The 25,531-nt window shown below is 32.9% G+C and overlaps 1 protein-coding gene across 1 annotated transcript; it reads left to right on the forward strand.

The window, feature by feature from the left end:
- Positions 1-457: 457 nt before the first annotated feature.
- LOC134248255 (uncharacterized) lies at positions 458-12,604 on the forward strand. Its single transcript, XM_062730668.1, has 7 exons — positions 458-553; positions 701-932; positions 1,208-1,324; positions 6,082-6,157; positions 6,252-6,393; positions 11,972-12,056; positions 12,303-12,604. The coding sequence occupies exons 1-7, from the start codon at positions 494-496 to the stop codon at positions 12,602-12,604; spliced, it is 1,014 nt and encodes a 337-aa protein (XP_062586652.1). The 5' UTR covers positions 458-493.
- Positions 12,605-25,531: the final 12,927 nt, after the last annotated feature.

The raw sequence follows: 25,531 nt of genomic DNA on the forward strand, positions 1-25,531 counted from the left end.
CACTCCCCAACATGAGTTGTCGACTTTGATGTTTTCTTTTAAATTTTATAGCAAAAGATGATCTATTCTACATCTTATAAGAAATAAATAACTTGTTCTTCATTGACATGAAAATAAATAATCTGACTAGTAGAAATGAGCCAGCCCAACTCCTTCCCCACCCTATCAGAATGAATGGTCGACCTCCTCTAAGACGTGTATATCTTTTTAGCCTTTTTATTTTATTGAGGAATATAAGATTTTCCTGTTTGTTTACATGCTTTATAAGCACGCAATGAATAATAAACATTTTTCAAACAAACAAATTTCTTTAGGTCTTTTAGTTCTGTTCTACTGTGAAAAAAAAACAAATCACATATTGAGAGCATTTGTGTATTTATCCTATGTAAATATTGATTAAAGTGGAATAAAAGGTCAATAAGTATTACTCACTAAAGATTTCTGTTGCTTTTTTTTAGGATGTTTTTCCTCAAGACTAAGTTAGAAATGAAAAATGTTTCAGTTTCGAGGTTCAGGTGTCTTCTTATGGATACTTTATACGTTTATTTCCAAGGTAATGTTGGATCTGGAAGCATGATTTTGCACATGATCGCGTCCCGTGGGTGTAAACGATCATTTTGTTTTCTTTTCAAATAATCAATGTATTTCAGATCATATATTTTCAAGTTATTGATCCCTTTTACGATTTCCTTTTATAAAGGTTTGTAATTCCTCTGCCTTGAAATGCTACGCTTCCCAGCCGACTGGAACTGAAGTCCAGAAATGCCCTTTGACTCCGAAAGAACTTGAAGAAGCTGCACAGCGGAAAAACTGTGAGATTATTGCGCTTTCTCAAAATTGCACGAAGCCTGAAAATTTTAAGTATCACTGTGTACTCAGTATGAACAGGCAATCTCTGATGGAAGTTTGTGCACCATACATCTTTTCCCAAGGTAAATTAAACAGTAGTCATATTTTCTTATGTAAATTAAAGTAAATGTTAAATGTTGAGAAAAAAAAAAAACGGAAAAACGCTTTATACCTTAAGAGCTCTCATTTAAAATCTTCAGAAGATCTAAACAATCAATATATATACAACAATACAATAGCTTAAGTGATTAAGTAAGTGGAACAGTGATCCTTTTGTTAAGCTTTATAAGATATTAAATCTAAGCTTAAGGGCGTTGTTAGGGATAGTATGAATACCATTTCCTCTTTTTATTTTCAGGACATTGTGTTGGCTTTGACACGCTAGGACTACTAATTCAGCAGATATTTGATAGTTCTTGTACTAAATTCCCAGACCCTTGTCCTATTAGATTTGCTTCTTGGAACTCATCAGCTTGTATGTTGCAATTATTATATAAAAACAGTTTAGTCAGTTTTCCTACCCTTATGTACATTTATTTAAAAAACCATGAAATACAACGAGAAAACGAACAGTATTCAAGCTCTAAATTTCATTAAACAATACAAAATTGGAACGGATCAAACTTGGAGCTCGGAAAATTAGAGATGGGATAAGGTGTAATGTGCAATTAAATTAAGGAGTAATTTATTATGCTAAGTTGCATTCCTATGAAGCAAAATTTGTCAAAAATCTAATGCGCGTAAAGAAGGAAACATCTGCTGTGGCCTTTAACTCGACATTTAGATATATCGACGGTGTACTGTCAATTAAGAATGGCTATTTTCATTCTGATGTTGATACGATAAATCCCGGTTAGCTTAAAATAAAAGATACAACAAGGTCTAACGCATCTGTCTCATATTATTCTATTTCAAAAAGATGATAAGGATAATCTAACAACCAAGATCGATGATAAACGTGGTGATATTTTATCTGTCTTTTACTTATGCAGCAATACACTTTATTTGTACTTAAAAAGCGGGCTTCGTATAACAGCTTTGGCCAGACAGCAATGTGCTTATTCATTATTAAAATGATATGATGTAATGTTTTTTTTTATTTAGTTGTTTCGATCTGCCATGTTACATTTCTTATCAGGCCTTGAACACCGAGCCCGATTTATTCATCTATTTCAGTAGGAAATATGACTATATAATGATAAATGATGCATTTTTAATTGATTTTTTTTTATTTCACGTTTGAGCATCAATTTTAATTTAAAATGGGTAATTGGCACTTGTTACTTGGACCATTCAGTTCAACTGTGTCGACCAGAATGCTCTGTAGGTGAACCCCGACAATACATTGCAAGAGCGGTATTAGTAACACAATGCCACTCGAATACAATTACACAAGTAAGGTAGATCCTCCTTGACTAGAAAATGTGTGTAAATTGTTTTTTTAATTACTAGTAAACGGTAATTAAATGCTCAACACCAAAATTACGACCTCACAATAAATACCTGACGACTATTTTCAGCAAGGTTAACATTCTACTTGAATATCAATACTTTAATACGATGATTAAAAATTGATTAGAGTAAGATAATAAAATTTTTAGAAACACATAGATAACAATAATTTTATAACAACTAATAGCTTTTCAAAAAGCTTGCCTGACTAATTCAATCAATATAAAGAACATATAATCTTGATAAGTTGTATATATAAACGTTTACATTGGGGTGAGGGGTAATTATTTCATTAGAGTAAATTATGAAGACGTCGAACAAAACATCATGCATTAATTTTAAGTTGATTCCTACTTATGAAAGCAATGGAGAGCCTCGTTTTTAAAAGGGGGGGGGGGCAGCTAGAGAATTTTTTTTCACTCATCTGCATAAAAAAGGAATATGCCCAAAGTTGAAAATCCTATTTCGGGGGGGGGGGGGTAAGGGGTAGTGAGCAACTTTTTTTCAGTGTCAAGTTCTTTCTTAACCAGTTTTTTTTAGCATTAAATACTGCATTTCCCTTTAATAAATGTCCTGTTATATACAGGTCGGCAAAAAAGGGAGGAAACCCCCCCCCCCCCCCCCCCCCCCAGTTGCTACGTGTCTGATTGAAAAGGAACAGTAGTTTTTATTTAAAAGGTATATTTTGTATGTGTTAAAAATTGGTTTTGAAACTTTTGATCTGTTTTTCGTTTGTTGTATAAGGACGCCTGTGGAGTGTTACAAATACTTGGAACTCAGGACCAATGAGCAGTTTCTTTAAATTTTTTGTGCTAACACCTACTGCGACTCGGGACTTGGTTTAAAACGGTCTCATCCAAAGGACCATTCCATGTCCTGCAGTGGATTCGAACACGCACTTAAGCTCAGCTCCTCATTCCACAACTCTATAAATGGTTTTAGAAGATGTATAATTAAATAAGGGAAATGAACAAATGAATATTTTAAAATTAAAATTTAGAATTAGATTCAACTGCATGAGTACCAGGGTTTGGGGGAAACACTGGGGAAATATAACTACAAAAAAAAATGAATCGTTATGATTATTTAACATGCAGAATATGTTTTAGTATAGATTGTTGGGTATGCCAGAGCATCAACGATTGTAGGAAACAGCCCGTTATGCATAAATGACCCAACAAACTTGACGGCGATTCCTTATATTCCTCAATCCTGGAATAGGAGGGACACTTTTCCTAAGTCTATTTTCTGGTTTCATAAGAAAAATTTTTATCTAAAACTGGGGGGGGGGGGGGCTGCAAGTCCGGGGGAGATATATATTAATATTATGTATATTTGGCCATTTTACTCTTAAGAACTCTTTTTCCGTTTCGTTTTTACACTTTAATTGAAGTAACTTCTCTAATTCTTTTCCCCCAAAGTTCAAATTCCGATAAAAAGAACAGACTTTAAGTTTTATTTCCATTCAGTACGTGCAGTAGAATCATCCAGGAAAAGGGCGCGAAAATATACACGTGACATTTGGCGCAAAATGATTGTGACACCCCTTACCTAGAAGACAAATGGACTCATCCAATAGTACAGAAATGCCGAAAAAAGGTCAAACGGACATGTCCGTATATGAAATCGCATGAAATAAACAGCTGCATGCAAAAAAACTTAAGGAAATAAACACATCAATATATTGTATCAGTAAGACGATTATTTTTTTCTGCTTAATATTTTGTTGAAACGGAGGTAACAAATTCCAGTGATAATCAGCATGCACAAAATTTTGCCGGCTAACTGTGACCTCTTCTCTTAGCACCTCGGAAATATCAATCATTATACAGCCTGACGCCGTGACGTCAGGCAATTATAATTTTTAATCCCGCGTGTGGAGCGCTAATTCATGACTACGCCAACAACTCCATATCTGGTGATTGCGCTAGATTTTGAATACGCTTATTTATGTACACGTACAGTACCTTCATCTCCGTAAGTGTTTTGAGGAGTTCCGCATCCCCTACCAACCGGTCACATCCGCCGTGTGCTCCTTGTCATGATCGGAAAATAATGGAATTATCCGTCTTCAATTCAGTGTAAAAATAATGGACAAACAATTAGTACACTGTATGAAGAATTTCAGTCAGCATTTGACTCAATGATAATTTGTATTTGCTGACAAGGTCATTGTATCGACCAATAAACTTTCAAAGTGAAACCTTTAAACGAGACAGCTGTAATTCTTGCTTTATCAACCTTCTTGTCAAAAATTGTCATTGTTTTAAATACGTAAAGCATGCTCTTGCATATTAAATCAACTGGAGAAATATAACTCCGTATACAGGTGATGAAGGTACCGGTATAATGCTGCATAAGTCAGGGAAGATGACGATTGAAGTTAAATATTCAAATATGACACAGATGTGTCAGACGCTGTGGAATCTCAAGCTCACAAGGATATATTGTATCGACATAAGATTTGAAATTACCATTGCTAATTGACAATACCTCGTTGATATATCTAAATGTTAAGCTAAACGTTACAGCAAGTATGAAGAATATACACTTTGGGTTTAATTGTGACCTAAATATATCAATGTTCCTAAAAAGTTATAAAATTGGATTTAGCAAGAGTTGAGTGATGAATATGATAAATTATCATAGAGTACGGCATGATGGGGGACTATTTGTGAAATATGACGTCATCTTTTTGGTACATTTCTAAGCTTTTTGCAGAAAAGCCTCAAATGACTAATTTCTGTACTTATTTTAATTTTCTTTAGAAAATAGTGTCTTCCACTGTCGCCCACTTCACGTTTTTAATGTTTTATGTAAAATGCTTTGAAATATGATATATATCAAAATCTTTGTGGGCGAGAGTGGCAGAATATGTTTTCTGAAAGAAAATTCCACCGAAAATTGATGTCCTCTGCAACTTTTTAAGAAAATACGGGAAAATGCATGGTAATGACGTAACAATTTGCATTAAGGAGGTCATATGAGAAAAACCATTTATGTTTTCTTACTGCATGGAATTCCTATTATTCCAGAAATGAAATTTGATTTCTTGGATCACTTTCATATTTTAGAAAAAAATCAATGGCGTTATTTGTATTTGAACTGTACCTCGTTCTTTATTTTTCTTTTCACGGATACGATTTTACACAAATTCTGCTTCATTTGAATACAAAAAGGGCTGCTTATAACGGGGTTCAATTGGGAACTTACAATAGATTGTTGGAAGACCTGGTCTCCAAGAATGTCAAAGATATTTTCACACAGAATCTCAAGCATTTTTTATGTCAACTTCAGAGTACTTGTAGGTACAATCAGAATACAAGACAGCGTCTCTGCGTATTGACCAATTTTTAAAGTGCAGTATATTTTTGATTTCATAAACAATTGCTGAAAACAAATATCAGCGGTCTCGATTAAAGACATCATCGATCAGATACATTGACCTTATCGGGAAAAACGATTTATCGCGATTTAAAATGGTGCCTGGCGATTGATACTGCAAAGTGATTGTTTGGCCATTGTATACATATAATTCTCGACGGATTTTTCTGGCATTTCCCGATTACGACAAGGAGCACAAGGCAGGTATGATCTGTCGGCAGGGTATGCCCACTCTTCCATTGCACCTCCCTACCTCTGGTTTGTTCTTCTCCAATTTTGTATTGTTTTATGGACTTATGAGCTTGAATACTGTTCTTGATCGTCATATAAGTTTACTATTATATCATGCACATTTATAAGTATACAAAATATTCATATCTTTTTTTCTTGTGACAGTTTCAGGTTGCTATGAACTCATAGAAAACAAGCAGAGGAAACCCAACGCTGGAGGAGCTGAGACAACTGCAGTGTGGTATAATTTTTTATCTTTTGAAATGTTTTTTTTCAAAGTCATTCAATATGCTTTGCATCAGAATTTTTCTATTCTACTTTGACACAATTTTCAGGATTGGTGTCTCGTGTGGAACCTTTATATTTGGCTTAATAATGACAGTATTGGTGCAAACGTTGTGTAGAAGACTAAAAGGTGACTTTATTTTGTGTATTTGTTGCTTAACCACCAAGTATTCTTGGGAAAAGGGGATTCAAGTTTGATCAAATGAAGAACCTGATCCTCCTTCAAGGGGAATAATCAGGAATAAGCAACACAAGATAATGGCATGTTTGAAAAATCTTTTCAACAACTATTTGGCAAGGAAAAGTTAAAAATATATGGAAAGATCCTCAATCTTGTTCAAATTATAGCTCCGGGGTTAGGGTAACGGCACAACAAGGAATCAAGGTTTTTCAAAAGACATATATAGGAAAATTCTTTAAAACTCATCATTTTTAGGCAGCCAATCCGTAATTGGTCGAATTTATACGACAGCATCCTCAGGTATAGTTGATTCAAGTTTGTTCAAGCATGATCCCATGTGCGCCACAATAGGGATGAAAGGTTTTACATACAAATTAATACATGTAGGGAAAAACACTTTTTTAAAGAACAGAAAAATCATGATAAGTCAGATTGATTTTGAAACATCACCAAGTAGTGTAAAATCAAATTGGTTCAAATGATGTCCCGGAGGGTAGGACTAGGTCACAATGCTTTTTTCATACAGAGCTGATTTTTGCTTTTTTTAGCCAATGTGCTCAGTTAGCGATATGGTACAAAGGTTTCTTGTTACCTTAATATTTTGCATACGCTGTGTTTATCTATTAAGAGTCGAAATCAGCAAGCATCGAGCATTTAGTTAAAAAATGTGGAAAGTGGCATAGAAACAGATTTGGTTAAAAGTCATATATAAATTTTCAGAACAAAGGGTATGATAGAAAAAAGCAAGCCAAAAATAATTTTTCGCATTGTTGCTATGGAAACCACGCGCCTTTCAAATAGCGTGTTTTGTACGTTATCATGACACTTGAATTTATGGTTAAACAAATATTTTTTATTACTAGTCATTAATAAAAGCTTTTTAAATTATTATTCTATTTATCTAAAAATACTCAATTTTAACAACTGATGATTATTGAAATTCTCTTCACCTTTTGATAAATAAAACTAGTTTTTGGAGGTTTATTTTGATTTAAAAAAAAACAGCAAATTTGCAGTACTCTATAAGAAATCTACAACCACATTAAAGCTTATCAACATAAAATATATATTAAACAATATTTGTCCTACAAGAATCAAGAAAAAAATCTGCAGGCAACTAAAGCATTTATATATGGTAACTGATTTAAATCCATAATTTTTTGTCTTTTTTGCTTCAAATTACCTCCCTTTGGTATAGCTCTCTAACATAGGAGGAATAAACGGTAGTTTGCTTACCTTGTTTTCAATGACAATGTACAGAAGACTAGAAGAAAATTACAAACTTGGAGCAGTCTGAGCCTCAGTTTTGGCGTTTTCATGAGTCTTAATTACGGTTAGTGACTGAATTTTTTACAATTTACCATTACAACAGTTTCTGAAGAATGCATAACAAAAATTAAACATGCAGGAAAATATGTAACACTTGGCAAGTGTTTTTTTTTTGCACATTTCAATTTAATATTCTGATTGATTATATATGTTAGCATTACTTTAGTATTTTATAACTAAAAAGAAAAGATTAATGCATGGCCTGAGGAACCAAGAGAAGGGGGTATGCCCCCTCTCCCCGATAATATTGCCGATATTAAACTATAATATGATAAAATGAAATTAAATTCCCCAACTTTGATTGTTTATGCGGGCCGAACGTGAAAAAGTTGGTCATGATCAGTTACATAACTGTATCCCAAATTATAAAGTTTAATTTGAATTTAGTTTAATTTTGATTTGTTTTATTCACAGCATGTGTGTAACCAAGTCAAGGTTTTTGCTGATGTCATCCAGTGTTTACTTATGAAAGAAAATTCATATTCAGCTAACATTTTCACCGGTACCACTGAACTAATTTAAGTCAACTAGGTTCAAATAATAAGCATCATTAGAATTACAGCACATAAATTTTTGAAAAGAATTTCTATACTCTAATTTTTTTTTGGGGGGGGGGGGGTTATTGGAAAGAAAAGAAAACCACAATTTAGAGTTTTGACAACCAATTGACCTTTTGATTACAAGTTTATGAATTTAAAGAATATCTAAAATCAATACCGTCTCAACTTTGTGTTGTATATTTCTGTTTTTAGAATGAAATTCGCCATTTTGAAGCCAAACTCGGAAAGAAGCAGAAACAGAATTGGATGAGCTGATATAGAATTAGACAGGAAAAACGTGTAAATAATACATCTAGTAAAAACGTTAACTTTTTAAAATAAAATGATAAACTAAACCATTGAGATCTCTTGGAATTTAATTGATTCCAATAAACATGCTTTGCATTCGTCATCATTGCTCTAGCTCAACTAGAAATGGTTCTTAGTATTAGTATCTGAAGGCAAAGCTGTATAATATTATTACATTTTAATTTCATCACTTTTTCAGATTATCGTTATGAGAATACATCATTACAGTACAGACCATTGATGCTGGAAGTGAGTGGATAGTGTTACCGGAGACTCAGGGATCCAGAAAATAGATCCATAAATTGTACAGTGTATTCATGAAATTGTCTGTTAGCATTTTTTTATTGATGTAAATCTAACAAGCTAATTCAGAGAATTTGTGTCCCCCGCTTAGGGAAAAAGTAAACCATGCGCAGTTCGGGGCGGGGGGTGGGGGGTGGGGGGGTGGGGGTCGGATCCCCCTAATTGAATTTGTAGAATTTTTAAATGTATACATGTATACTGAAGCAAATAAAATATGTCAATATTGATATAATGATTTGATTATGTGTATAGAAGATTCTTTTTATGTGGATTATTTATCACAACGTAATGATGATTTTATGAGTTTGTACAAGCTAGACCTCATAATTTTTTTCATTTCACATGCTGAATACTATCATTTAGTAAAAAAAAGAATTTCGCATGTGAAGCGGGAGACATACCACTGCGCCACGGAACTGCTGTAAAATTTCGACAATTATATGCAAATATGAAGTCACATACATGTATATATTCACGTTTGATATCGTTTGATATCGTCAAAAATTTACACAAAACATGGTGTCTAATTCAACCTTTATTAAACAGTTCTGATAGATGTGATAGGAATATAAATTCTGTCGAGAACCTGTTTTATACGCAATAACTCTCCTCATGCCCCTGTGCTAAAAATAGCGACATGTAATACTATAAATACTAATAAACAAACGGGGCGGGACACTCAGCAAGGGGTGAGAGAGGCCGTAAGGAGTTTTGGTATAAAATTTGGTAAAGCTCAAAACCTGCTTGAAATATCGCCCGGAAATGATAGTACGTGTTACACACACAGACAGAATGTTTAAATCTACGACCTTTAACTTTGACCTTTTGACCTCAAAATCAATAGGGTCTTCATAATGCCACGGGGAGTTGTTATGTAAAATTTCATTGCAATAGCTCAAATGGTTCTAGAGATACTGTGTGGAAAGGAAAGTGTTATAACAGACAGAATTTGTTTATTTATGACCTTGACCTTTGACTTTTTGACCACAAAATCAATAGGGTTCTTCTTTAGTCCATAGGGAGTAACTGTTGCTATGCTAAATTTCATTGCAAAAGCTCAGAGGGTTCTCGAGATATCGTTTGCAAACGAAATCGTTCCAGACAGACAGAAAGACAGCTAGACGGAAGGACAAACGGACAAACTCGGAAGGGGGTGTGTGGTTAAACATTAGGGTACGTTGAGAAAAAAGTTGGGTGGGGGATGTCATCCCCCCTACCCAACCCAAACCTGATGCTACATGCCTGATTGACATGGTTTTACTTTATAATTATGTGAGCTGTCATAGTGACTCTCTTTCATAAACAAGAATTATTGTGAGCAAGCTAATAAAATGATACAACCCTCCTGCTATTGCATTAAATGTTTTTTATTACAAAAAAGGTCTAAATACTAATTTGAAACCATTTAAAATTTTGCTAGTGCAGATATACATACTAAAAATGACTATGACAAATACTCAAGTCATAGGTAGTAAAACCGTTGTGTTGAGCACAAACTTCCAATTTCCCTTCATTCGAAGTTAAATATGTAAATGTGCCAAACTCATATAGTACACTTTTACTGCAGTGACCTTGAAAAAGCTATGTCCTTGAGTCAATGGCAAACATGTTCAAATGAATTTTGGTCAAGGTAATGACAAACCTACAGCTTAAAAATAATTCCCAAGATGAAACCAAGTCTTTTCATTAGAATGTTACAGAATGGGCAAAGGTTGCACTTTTCTTCTACCAATGACCTTGAACTTGTTCAAATGACCTTGAGTCAAGTTTTTGACACATCTCTCGATCGCAAGCAATCTTAATATCAAGTATGAACTTTCAGTGGCACTTCATTGAAATGTTATGGACAAGTCAAAATTTTACATACATATGGATCGGTGAACAAGGTGATTCCTACCCCCCCCCCCCTTTCTTTTCCAAGTTTCGTTTGTGAGGAATATAAAATTCCTTTTGAAATTGAATGTGCATTTATTTATTAACAATAGTAAAGTTATGAGTATGCTTTGATCAGAACCAATATGGCCAATATAATGGACACTGAACATGTATTCAAATTACCCCCACCCCTTCAAAAAAGCTTATAAATGCCAGATTTTCACACATTTTAACCATTTGTAACTTTTTTCTGCTAAAGTTGCCTGCAAATTTTATTGTATAGATATGACATATAGATAACCCCTAACAAGATCATACCATTCATTTTTCCAGCAGTGGTTGTAGATTTTGTGAATAAAGTGATAAACATATGTAATTTTTTTCAAAATTAATAAGCATTGACGCCATGTTCTTTTCCCGTTGTCATGGCAACAATATCACTACAGAAATTTTGTTTTTCCTATTTTTGGAGAATAAAGTAATTCCATCTTTTAACAAATAAAGTAACCAAAATACCTTATCTTATCACGTTCAGAAAAAATATTCGTAGAAAAATGTCTAAAAAATCATTGATTTTCATAAGGATTTATGAACCCGTTGCTAAGGAAATGAATTTCCTTGGATACCAGTCCCTTCATACGTTCGAAAAAAAATTTTAATTGTGTTTTAGCATTAGGTAAGACAAAATCTTTCATATACCAAAAGCTTTTGAAAAAATAAAATTTTGACTTTCCATTCAATGCTCGATGCTTGTTGATTTTGACTCTTAAGTCGATTATGAACTGATGTTAATGCAAATTCAAGTCCTAGAGGGCGCACCATGGGATAAGCTTTATATTGTGTGATTAACAAGCCACCTATAACTTGCAAAACTAAAAACAATTAATACATTTCAGATTATAAAAAGAAAAAGGGAAAATTACTGTAAGTATGCAACAAGTGTTTAAGACCATAATTTAGGACTTTTGACTATTAATGAACGTCCATCATTCAGACATATACGAATATGAGTTGAGGCCTGTCGCTTACTTATACTTACTTTCTAAATGTAATTTGTTCTTTAAATTAAGTATGAATTTTTTAATTGATATTTAGACTGATTGACTCCCACCATCCCTTAAAAAGAAACATTTGACCAATTCCCTTCACCCACCCATCCCAATAAATAAATTTCGTCGTTTTTTGTCCAACATTACACTTACTTTATATTAAAAATAATCATTACATTTTGCAGGAAAATCAGAATGAAAATGACAATTCCAAGGCATTATTATGTGATATCAACGAGGAAACTGATACTTCTCTCACGAGATATGACGGTAAAAAATCTTATAACATCAAGTTGAAATATTTTCAATTTTGTATGACAGTATTCAAAATCGTATAATAGTAACTTTTAGCATCCCTTTGTCAAAATTTTCTAATGGGTCTAAGGATTAATTTTTTATGAGAGAAATGTTAAAGTTTTTTTAATTTTATTTTTCTTACTTCAAATCTATTGCGTAAATGTCTTTAAAATAAGTAGTATTTTATTATTAGATAATCACCAATGACATATTTTACAGCTTCAGGATTCGATAAAGAGGGCTTTGATAAAGTTATCAAAGACTTTCATTTAACGAGCGTTGAGGAATTATTTAAACAACACCATATTGACTGTGTTGTTACCTTTCTTGGTTTGGATAATGACAAACTGCAGAGCCTTGGGTTAGATATAGGCCAGCAGGAATGTAAAAACGCTATTCGAAGAATACAGTGTGCTTCCAACAACAAAATGAGACGCCACAAGGGAGACAGTCAGACCAGCATGTCCATTAGTGAAAGATCGAGTCCAGAGACCAATTTCCGTCAGCACAATCTGTGCTGACATTACAGAGAAAAAGAAAAGGCCTCCTCATAAAAGAACATTATCTTATCCTACCTGAAACGTTTACACTGATTAAATAAACAAATAAAATTAAAACTGAAATATAATTATATGGTTTCTTTACATTTCGAGTATTTATTATTTTAGTAAAACAAAACACCATTTCTTTTCATGAAGTTTATAAAAAATTCCTTTTGAAAGTTTAACTTTGCCACATTAACATTTTCTAGTAGTATTTGTCTTTAAAGGAGAAGTTCTGATCTCATTAGAAAAAGTATAATTTTGCAATAGCCAATACTGTTTATGAGAGGCTACATAAGAGACAAGCAATCAAGTGTCAATATTCACTAATATAAGTTCAGTAACTCCTATGAAAAATATTTCCAGATAATTTATATTAAGGTCAGGCGATTCGATGCCCGAATATCTGTTTTGTGTAGTTTTGCAATGTATTAAAATTATTCAAAGTTTTAGGTACATTCCGATTTTAAAACCAGTTTCTAATTGTTTAAAAAAATGAAACGCCTAAATTTATTTAAGAAAAATAAGTGTTTTCCCAAAAGGAGTATGGAAGGAACACTACCTTCTGATATCTTGCACAAATGTCTGGTGACGTACCTCAAAAATAGTGGGAATCGTTTTATAGAAGCAATACTTCATTGACAAAATATTGGGAAAAAATATATAACATATATTTAAGAATGTATCATCTCTCCTTAATTATTTGAATTAGTTTTCAAAATGAATAAGAATGTTGAATGTTTTAGCAGGAAATTTGTATTTAAGGGGAGACAGTGCACATGTCACATGACTATAAAGTCATATTACGTCATTATCGGTGATGATATACATGTTAAACCTTGTTAAAATTAACAGTTCTTGTGTAATTTTATTCTTAATTCTAATCTTTAGATATTGTAAAGTTGCCAAATCCACACAATTGTTTCTCTTTACCCTCAGTCTGACGTCAGTGACGTCATAGACGTAGTGTTTGAATTCTCAGTGCAGCAAGATCAAGTACACACAGTCGTCCGCGTTGCGCAGTGGTTAGAGCGTCTGCTTTAGAATCGCAAAATAAGGAATCAATCCTTAGGTAGCGAGTTCGAATCCCACAGTGGGGCGTGTAGACCGTCCTTCGGATGAGACCGTTTAAGCCGAGGTCCCATGTCGCAGTAGGTGCTGGCACCAAAAAGATCCCTTCCTGCTCAATCGCCCTAAGTGCCTAGAATAGGACAAAATTTGCAGCTCTCCACCGGCAAGTGGTGGCGTCTCCATATGAGTGAAAAATTTTAAGAGGGGCGTTAAACAATATACAATCAATTAATCAAGTACACATACCCGTCATGATCAGTTTTATTTCATAATAAACAGGTCACAGCTAATGTATCAAGATAAATTTCTGTATTTTTTAAATTAATACTTTTTCATGTTAAGTAGCAAAGATTCTCTATATCTAGATAATTTTGAACGTTTATGTTTCTGTGTGACGTCACAATTGATTTCCCGCACTTGGAAAATACAATTGTGTAGCAGTTTTATAATTCTTACCTCTAATTCAACGATGTCTTGTGCGATATTGAGGTAAGCTTCACCCTGTGATATTCATGCAGATAATAATTACGATGAAGGACTGACATTCAATCATAAATTTAGAAATATTTATCGACAGAATTTTTTTTACAAATAACTATATACTATATAAAATTAAAACAATTGCTTTCCGATAATTTAATTCGCATTGTAGACTCCGTTATGTGCCCGTAAACATGAAGTATCTAAACTCTATACAAACTCTAATCAGGGCCGTATTTGCGGGTCGATATCTTTTAAATAAGTCAAGAAATCCCATGACAAGACCGTTTTTTTTTTTGTTAAGTACATATTGAATTAGTAATATAAAAAAATACAAAAAAAAAAAATCATTGACAGGAATTTTTTTCAGCGAAAAGGTCCTGTTCCTCCTTTACATGCATTTCATTCAAGCATTTCCCTTGACCTTCCTTTGCGTTACGATTCTGGGATTTTTATTGAGGCTATTAGATGGATACGTTGAAAATGATATATCTAAAAACAGCTAATTGAGACAGAAGACATTGATAAAAGGGGGCAAACTCCACATTCGTGCCTCATATACATGTATTTGCTAATTAAAAGTATTGTGACTTGATTTTTAGCCAAAAATGGTTAATACATGAAACATACCGACTTTCATGTCTTAAGTGTCTCACACACACTAGTAATAGTAATTGCTTAAGCCTTTTTATCTGTATTTTTTATTTAAACGGACTGTCGCTGTATAGGAAAGTGCCTTTATTGCACTTTTAAGCAAGTTTTTCAAATTGTTCAATATACGTTTTACCAATTGTATTATGAGTAGTACTGTATTGTTAATTATGTATACGAAACACAAAATTTTAATTTTGATTTGTAGGGGGCATCTCAAAATGTCAATATCAGTTTATTTTTTTCTGTTTATACGGAGTATTACAAAATATAACAGATGAATAACTTTATATACCCGGTAAATGTATATGAATAATTGATAGAATGTTTTTATTTTCAGGGACTTATCTTATCTTGACGTTTTCATAACCTATTCTGTAAGGTTTTTTTTTTATTTTATCATGAGGTCAAATTCACACACTTTTAATCGACCTCAAAGTTTTTAAAAAAAAATTCTAAGAATTACCTACATAATTTTTTAAAAAATGTTTTTAGCTTGTAATTTATTCTTTTTATCTTTTATTAATAATGTTAAAAACGCTTTAAAACAGTAAATATTTTTCATTTTACTGTGATGTGCGAAGCATTGCGCAATGATATTCCCCTGTCGCCCACCTTAATTGTCTTTTCTCACATGGGAGAAAAATGTCCGATGGGTTATTTTCTCCTAATTTTTTTCCCATCAATGTGTTCAAATGGAATAGATCTCATGGATATTGACAATGGATTATTCTCTCCAATACAATGTTATAGTTGGTATACATGTAATTCCTACAACTGTATAATAATGACAAAATTGTCATTGTCATACTGTATTGCATATATTTCATGTTTCACAATGTATGGGAGAAATTGTTTGAATGTAAATATCTGTGGTATATGTGTATTTATCCCATTTGAACAAATTTGTGGGTGGAAATTTCCCATCTTACATTTTTTTTTCTTACATGGGGGAATGGAGGAACTGTTTGAAAATTGAAAATCTCACCATTCTCCCATGGGGTTCTGATATTTTGGACTTCCTATCATTAGAAGTTGAGATGTTTGTGAACTCAACATAAGACTCTTGGATACTGCTATGAAATCCCAAGTTTTACCAAAATATTTCAAATTGTCCCCCGCTTGAAAAGTGGGGGATATTAATTTGGGTTTGTCCGTCCGTCCGTCCGTCTGTCCGTCCGTCCGTGTTTACGAGAGTGCATTTATTGGGTATTTTTCATGCCAAGATTGTACTTATTGGGTACTTTTTGCTTATTGGGTATACCCAATAAGAAGTGTCGCTGAATATGTTTAAAACACCCTAATTGGGTATTTGCAAGTTAGTACCCAACAAAACTTGGACACGACGATTTGTCCAAAAAAGTGTCCAAAAAAGTTGCTTTCACGGACGCACCGTGTTTTGTTGTTTCAGTTTTACATTCGGAACTCTAAATTCTCGAGAGTTCCGAAAATCAACTTCCGTTGATCCTGATCATAACAACGTTTGTTTTCATGGAAAAAAATATGGCGACTAAGAAATACTTAATTTCGACAAGATTTCCTGATTGACAAGAGGAAAGGTAAGTTTATTCGATTAATATTTATCCATTGCTGGGTTCTTGTTTAAGGAAAATAGATTTTAATGTAATTTTGAAAACAATTGTGCACAAAATTAAAATAGATATATCGGAACAATTAATCCTAAGTTGCACTTGTTTGTATTTTGAATTTTCTCCGTCTTTTTAACTCTCTTGAGGGCGAGAAGTATTTAGTAAATGATCGTATATTGTTAGATAATCTTTAATAAATCGAAAGTGTTTATTATTTAATTTTATATCATAACCAACTAAGTATATTCTGACAATGTATATTGGAAAGGGAAATGAAAATGTTAACAATCGTGTGTTCATAAATCAGCTGTAAATTATCGGTTCATGTACACAGCTATATTACAATCGCAAAGTGAGCCGAGATGATGATAAATGGGATAATTGACAACAACTAAATAATTTTATGTAAGTTTATCTCATCTGATATGTAACTTAAGAGATTCATTGTATTACTGAAAAACTTTCAGTCAAAACAGTGCTTCTTTCGAATTCTGTCTTAGATTTTGACTCAAATGAAAAAAGTGCTAAATCTAAAGCAAACTAGCATGGCGCGGCGCCATGCCCTTTTTTCTCGGAGCCATGCCCTTTTTTCCAGCGCCATGTCCTTATTTCCTAACCCAAAATTAATAAATATGCCCAGTTTAGGCAATATTCCTTTGCTGTTCTGTTCATTCAGTGCATGCTGATATTCAAAAGTGCCCTTTTGATTCCTTGATTAATTTACCATGCCCTTTTTAGGGTCTAGATTTAACACTAAATAATTTATTTTTTATTTATTTAAAAAAATGAGTGTCTGCTTTATTTTGATTTTTTTTTTAATTATTGTTTTTGTCTTTTGTTTTAATTGATTTAAAACAATACTGAAATTGATATAGGGCTACTATAACTATTTCACATGATGGGTGTGTAATTAGCATCGCGCTACACCCGGGGCTTCCATTTTTGAGGATGGGGCTAGTGGTTTTCTGCACTGAGGAATCCCCTTGGGCTATTAGGAATTTTAAAATACACATGTAATACACGAAAAGCACTTCCGGTATTTTCACTCTTTTTTGCTATTAAATTCCCTAATATGGAAATATTCCAGACAGCATGCTCATATTATCCATAAATCTCCACAACTGCATCCATTTTGCAGTACTACAAGGCTGATTTACTTAAAAACGATCTTTTGTTTCCTAATTTGAATTCCCCCTTTCCTTTGTTTAATATAGCAATATTTGCTTGTACATATATGCCTCACAGATATCTCATTATTAAATTATATACATTCACTCAATCAGCTCAATGATAAGTGTCATGCAATTATGTAGCGTTTTTTTAAAGCCATATATGATCAAAAAATATATTTTTGAAAAATACAAAATTAAGTAAAGAAATATAATTAATACATTTAAATTAAAGCTTTTCATACAATTCGGAGCATGAAGAACACCTCGTTTTATCTAATAATACGATTTTATCTTCTCTGTAATGTGTTATTTAAATCTTTTGTATTTTCTTCCAAGTCGGAGAAAATTCCGAGAATCCAAATTAAATTTTGATATCTTTATAACACAAATGACTTAGATTTTGTAATTTACAGAAAATTTCTATCTTTATCTTGTTTATATAAACTAATGATACAAATAATAAGTTCTTATAATTTTAGTCTAATAATTTTCATTGCATACGCCATATATGGCTTTAAATGATTCAAGATGCATATGAAAACAAAATGATTTTTGCTTCGTTTTAATTAGACGAACTAGTGAATGACCAGAAGAGGAGTATTTAATATCTTTTTTTCATTTTTTTAAATCATTAATTTATATATGATTAAATTTTAGTAGCGAAAATTAAATTAAACTTTAATTTTAAAAAGAATCATCTGTAGTTAATACCCTGATTTTTTTCACGATGAACTTTTTTTCAATGTTACTTTTTAAGTTTTGCCTCTATATTTGGACTTGTCACATTTTACTCGGGGATAGTAACTTAATTGCCAACAGGCTGTGGATTAGTACTTGATTTCCTTTATTGCACAGCGATGACTATGATTTAATAGCACAAAAAGCTAATGGGCTTACGTATGTGAATTTATATGATTAATGCTTACTTGTGATTTTAGGATAACTGGAGATAATGATTCCTTTTTTCCATTGATATTACATCAATATTTTCCTAAGTATTATGTTACAATAAATTGGTTTAGATTTTTTTAATAAAAGTAATCAATAATTACAATGGAAATTAAAACCATAATCATGTTCATTGAGGATTTTCAATATGTAACAGGTCATACAGGAACTTCAATTGTGAACATTGCAGAGAACACACTCATCAGAAGATGACCCTCAGAAATAGGACAATTGTAAGTAATCAGTAAAATGAACAGGAATACGTCATGCCAACCATAAGATTTTTAGAGACATTTTCGCTTCTTAAATTAGAAGAGATGGAGGGGAAAACTTGTACATACTACATAACTACTAGGCAACCAACCTTTAACTGCAGGAAAGCTTTTGGTATGTGCAATACAGCTACAAAAAACCTCTTTAGTATTCATGTTAAAGTTTGAGAAAGTACCTTAGTATTTTTTCTAGTGTTTGCCAACATTTTCATGCACACTGTTTGCTTGTTTGTACTATCATTTTATTTTAAATTCTTCAGATGCCCATTACCTTTGCCAGTTTAGAATCATTTGTTTTAAGGGCATCTGAGGGTTGGTTCCAGAACTTAATTAATTGTAAAGTAAATACTAGGGTACTATACGGTCATAGGTTATGTTAATACATGTATAACATTTTGTTCTGATAGAGGTGGCATACAGGAAAAGAAACAATGCTAGATATCACTTCAAAGAAATAAAACAGCTTCATCTTGTAGGTGTATTTTATTTAAGGATCAATACTTCATGTCTGATTGCTGAAAGTCATTCATAATCTGTTTGACTGTAATTTTTCATATTTTCAACTTCTATCCAGCCTAGTCAATTTTAATCAAATTTTGTGCAAAACATACCCCAGGAAAGGGGGATGGAGTGTCAAGTGTGTCTCTATCCCTGTCAATATAATTTCAAAGCAGTTAGTAAGGTTTGGGTCAATTTTAAATCCTCTTTAGCAGAACCATTGGGCTAAAAACAATACTAATGTGAAAGCTTTATCATTAAGTGTAGAGATGTTTTTGAAGATTATGTACCCCTAATGTACTGATAGTGTTACATTAGAAGTCTAAAATTTGCAAGGAATAGGTGTAAAATCTTTTTAAAATCTCCTTCTTAACAATCAGAAACTAACATACTGTCTAATTAATATGCAACATCGTTTTGTGTGTTGAATGATGATTCCATTTTGATAAAATTATGGCGGATAGGGGGTAGGATGAAGATGCAGTTAGACATAGAAGAAAAAAAAAAGACTTGATAGAATTTAGTTTTTCTTCCATTTTATTTGTCAATACATATTTCTGAATAAGAAATATACTTCTTCTTCTTGGTTGGGTTTAATCAACATAAAGGGTGATCTTGCTGTAGTCAAGAAAAACATGTTTTATACGGCAAAGAAATGCCTTTATCTAATTGCAGAATGAATAAAATGGACAGAGGCAGAACTGAAGGAGATGCATGAAATGAGGAATATTTCAAAGATTGCCTGAGCATAACCACTGCTACTGGATAAACATATGGCAATATAAAAGAGCAGGGTCAATTGAGGTATCATACAGTATAGGCCATGAGAGACCTTGAAGAAGAAAGTATTGAACAGAAACAAAAATAAAACCATTTTGACATTTATTGAAATATAGGATCAAAGTCTTACATGTAAAATTTGGATAACAGTGATGATTTGATTTAATATCTTTATCCCGATTTGTCGAAAAGATTTGGACATAGTGCATCAATTATTTTAAAGTTTTGATACAACGAATTCATTCATTGTACTTGTAACTGAGTTTTCTGGTGCGACACTGTTTTATCGGCTTCAAAACTAAGTTTGTGATTTCCAAACCAGATTAATGAGATCATGTGATATCTTTTAACATCGGTGACTATTTAATCCATTCTATTACATCTCAGAAGTATTTTTATTATTACAGGGAAAATATGCATTGTGCATGTATCTATAATAAACAGGATTATAGAAATTTTCCATATAATACAACACAATCTTAGCAACTGAAGGCAAATATTTTATCAAGGGTGTGATCTATTTATCAATATGGATTTCAGCATCTTGCTCTACCTGTAATGACTTGCTCCGAGTTCCAATATTTAAATTTAAATTTTGCAAACATGGTTATAAAATTCTTTAAAAGCCAAATAGTTTAGGCACAAAATGCTTATATATTTCCTATTATTTGTAAAGTGTACACTGAATGAGATGTGCAATATTAGAATTAAAGTATTAAATATGTTTTGGACTTATGTATGCTTATGCAGATAAATTTGAATTCAGCTAGGGAAGGTAAATGTCATACTTATTGGGTTTGCAATCTAATACAAGAGTATAAATATCCAAGGCAAATTTGACAATTTTAATGAAGGGTATAAGTAACCCAAGAATTGGACAGGTAAACATCACCTGTTGGGTTTTATTCTAATGTTTGGATGTAATATCCAAGAAGAGTTGAACCAATGTCCACTACCTATTGGGTTTTCTTTCTTATGAAAAAAAATTTGAGTAACCCAAGAAGAATGTCCAATACCTTTTAGTTTATATACTATTGAAGGGATGAAGATATCCAAGAGGAATTGGACAGGTGTCCATTACATGTTGGGTAGTATTTTGATGAGGGGATTCTCAAGAAACCCAGGGAATTAGACAAGTGTCCATTGCCTGTTGGGTGGGATGTTACATATCAAGAGGAGTTGGACGGATGTCCATTACCTATTGGATGGTATTCTGATGAAACAATTCAAGAAACCCAAGAAGAATTGGACAAGTGTCCATTACCTGTTGGGTGGGATGTAGATATCCAAGAGGAGTTGGACAGGTGTCCATTACCTGTTGGGTTGTAGCTTGATGATGCGATTCAAGAAACCCAAGAATTAGACAAGTGTCCATTGCCTGTTGGGTGGGATGTAGATATCCAAGAGGAGTTGGACAGATGTCCATTACCTGTTGGGTGGTATTCTGATGAAACAATTCAAGAAACACAAGAATTGGACAAGTGTCCATTACCTGTTGGGTGGAATGTAGATATCCAAGAAGAGTTGGACAGGTGTCCATTTCTTGTTGGGTTGTATTCAGATGATGCAATTCAAGAAACCCAAGAATTAGACAAGTGTCCATTGCCTGTTGGGTGGGATGTAGATATCCAAGAGGAGTTGGACAGATGTCCATTACCTGTTGGGTGGTATTCTGATGAAACAATTGAAACCCAAGAAGAATTGGACAAGTGTCCATTACCTGTTGGGTGGGATGTAGATATCCAAGAGGAGTTGGACAGGTGTCCATTACCTGTTGGGTTGTATTTTGATGAGGAGATTCAAGAAACCCAAATAGAATTGGACAATGTACACATGTTCAATTGTTCTTGGGTAGTTTAATCCCTTCGTCAAAATACAACCCAACAGGTATTGGACACCTGTCCAATGCCTGTTGGATACCTTCATTCTGTCCAACATGTAATGGGCATTTGCTTATTATTAATTGGTCATGACTCAAAAAGGTTTCTCCTGAAATACTTAATTTTGTTATTCAAGAAAGGTTGAACAGAGTCTGAAATGTGTTGAGTTGTGTTTTCACAATTCAGTTTTTTTGCACTTAGGTATTCATATATCTTAATATTAGATATTTTGAAATATACAGGTGTATATCCTTATTGCTAAGAACAAATTAGTTAGGTGTTACAATAAAAGAGCTATATCACAGAAATTGACAAAATTATGGGTTCAAAACCAAAGGTTTTCAGTCTTGTCTGAATTTACCTGCAAATATTAGATATATATAAATTTGAAATGAATAAAAAACAATAAGAAAAAAAACCCAATTAAATACGGACACGACGATTAATATCCAATAAGATTTGAACAGTAACTACCCAAATAATGCTCTCTTGTCCGTCCGTCTTTCTGTCTGTCTGTAACGCTTTCGTTTCCACACGATATCTCGAGAACCAATTGAGCTTTTGCAATGAAATTTAGCATAGCAACTCCCTATGGACTAAAGAAGACCCCTATTGATTTTGAGGTCAAAAGGTCAAAGGTCAAGGTCATAAATAAGCAAATTCTGTCTGTTATAACACTTTCGTTTCCACACGATATCTCTAGAACCACTTGAGTTATTGCAGTGAAATTTTACGTAACAACTCCCTGTGGCCTAGGGAAGACCCCTATTGATTTTGAGGTCAAAAGGTCAAAGTTCAAGGTCGTAAATTTATACATTCTGTCTGTGTGTAACACTATCATTTCCGGGCGATATTTCAAGAAGATTTTGAGCTTATGCAATGTAATTTTATACCAAAACTCCATAGGACCTCTCTCACCCCTCTCAAAGTGCCCCGCCCCGTTTGTTTTATTAGTATTTATAGTATTACATGTCGCTATTTTTAGCACAGGGGCATGCGGAGAGTTATTGCGTATAAAACAGACTCTCGGCGGACTTAATGTTTTTATAACATCAATTAGAACTGTTTAGTAAAGGCTAAATAAATCAAACACCATGGATTGTGTAAAATTTTGACAATATCTAGCATGTATGTGACTTCACTTCTGCATATGCGCGACGACATTATAAGTGCTTCCGTGGTCTAGTGGTATGTCTCCCGCTTCATAAGTGAGAGGTCCCGGGATCGAATCTCGGGCGATCCTTTTTTTTTTTAATTTTCTTTTTTTTTAAATGATAGTATTCAGCATGTGAAAAGAAAAATTTATGAGGTTATAAAATCATTATTACAGTGTGATAAATATTCCATATAAAAAGAATCTTCTATATACATAATAGAGAATAAGCAATCAAATCTTTATACGCATATTGACATACATGTATTTTATTTGCAACAGTATACATGTATACATTTAATAATTCTACTAATTCAGACAGGGAGATCCGATTCTTTTCCCTTAGCGGGGGACACGAATTCTCTGAATTAGCTTGTTTGAAAATACAATTTTCGAGTGGAAGCGAGTTTGAATCGTACGATGGATTGTCTGCAAAGAAACAGATTATAGTTAAAATTCTTTTCAATAGAGTCGGGAGCATCATTTATCGTGAAGTGCGCTTCATTGTTCGAAATAAATATTAAAAATATTAAAATTTGAAAACACTGACAAACTAATTCAAGCATTTGCACAATTGTTAGCAAACTAGGTGTTAAGTGTTGTGGAGATGTTTTTTTTATATAAATGGAGAAGGCTCTACAAACCGTGAATGAAATTAAAAAGCCGAGTAATTTTGATAAAAACTTTCTCAATGTTGTTTTTGTCATTACAATGAAGGTAAAACGTGCTCCGTGATAACAAAACATGTTAAAATTTTGCTAACATGAGTTCTATTTAATCAAATGGAACGAAACTTCATACGCCGACAAAATACGAGGGCTGTTCAATAAAGAATATCCTGGACTGCATGACATACAATACAGATATCATGTGACGTTAAAATTGACTTTCTCTCATTATTTAATCTTTGATGAATTTATACCAGTTTATATGACCACTTTTCATCACATAGTTTCATCGTGAGAAGCTGGGAAACAAGGGCTTTTCGAGACACTGCATTATAAATGAATGGTAAAGAATCAGTAAACTAGAGTGAAAATAAAAGCTACATTAAAGCTGCTTTAAAACTTGTTTAAACTCCCATAGAAATATTCACTGAAATATGTGACATTTACACCAACCGATACCTGTTTTACAGACAAATGAGCAGGTGGATTTCAATTATAAAAAAATAAATAATGGGCATAAAAAATAGGTACCCTACTTGCCAACAAAAATTATAACAACTTATGTACTGTTTGCCAAATTTCAACAAATAATATTTGATGATGTATGATTGACTTTAAGACACATAGCAGATTTGATAGACATCATATCGGGAGTAGTTTACACTGTTTTAAAGAAATGTTTGACAGTAAAAAAGCTTGGTATTCAAAAGTCAGCCTATATTTTGAAAAAATGGGTGAAAACGACAGCGTATACGAAAGCCTTAATTATTTTAAAATATCAGTAGTTGTAGTTATCCACGTTTATTTTATATTCAAACAGATATTGGAACATGAATCTATTGCTAAAAACCATCAAAACAAAATTTACCATAAAATTTACTTGATAAAAACGGCGCGAAGGTCTGACAAGAGCAAAGGTATGCAAGAGATCAAAGACAGATTTATATGTAATTTTCTTTAACATTAGTGGTATAGTTTTTCAAATTCGTATTCGGGAGACAGTTTAATATCTGGAGAAGTCTAGAAAGCAAATATTTTGCAAAAAAATCGAAAGGTTAATATGAGGAGGACGCAGAATCAGGAATCCACCACATTGAATTTCTTCATGACAGCTTCAAACCCGCATGCCCTGAAGAGTAAAAGGGTTTTCGGGATAAACAGAAAGTTAATGTTTTTTCACTTTAACAATTTTTGCCAGATCTTTGACCTTTTGACTTCTTTCTAAATTCTAACTTGAAAAAAAAACACCTTTTAGAAGGAAAAACAAATCCAGAAAATGATTGGATCTGCCCTTTTCAAGTATACTAAGGGTCGTACCCAAAAATGAGTTCTAAAAACAATCAGAAATTGGACAGAAAATGTTACGGACATTTGTTTGAATTAAAAGAGATAAATAAGTAAAATCATGAAGACTAAATCATTGAAAAGCGTCGTTTGCTTCTTTCTGAGCACATTATTTATTGAACAGCCCACGTAAATATTGTTTACTAAAATGTGTCTATTATCTCGTAATAATAATATTACGATGAGGAACATTGCCTATATTTTTGTATGACTTTTGTAACATACATTAGCACATAATTATCAAAGAGTGCAAACTCAACAAACATCCATCTGCAATATAAACCAAATAAATATCTTAATACTATGTTTCCTTTCCGTTAACAGAAAAAGCAATCAATTAAAACTTTTTGATGCTTAGAAAACGGAAGTCTTTTAGTTTGCCTTTTTAATGATGGTGATC

Source organism: Saccostrea cucullata, unplaced genomic scaffold (genome assembly GCF_032062105.1).
Source record: "Saccostrea cucullata isolate Sc308-1 unplaced genomic scaffold, CSIRO_AGI_Scuc_v1 ctg1843, whole genome shotgun sequence".
Lineage (NCBI taxonomy): Eukaryota > Metazoa > Mollusca > Bivalvia > Ostreida > Ostreidae > Saccostrea > Saccostrea cuccullata.

Coding starts and splice junctions, on each gene's coding strand:
- LOC134248255 (XM_062730668.1), top strand. CDS start 494: ATGTTTCAGTTTCGAGGTTCAGGTGTCTTCTTATGGATACTTTATACG. Junction 1,325..6,081: donor TTCTTGGAACTCATCAGCTT/GTATGTTGCAAT, acceptor TTCTTGTGACAG/TTTCAGGTTGCTATGAACTC. Junction 6,394..11,971: donor CTTGGGAAAAGGGGATTCAA/GTTTGATCAAAT, acceptor TACATTTTGCAG/GAAAATCAGAATGAAAATGA.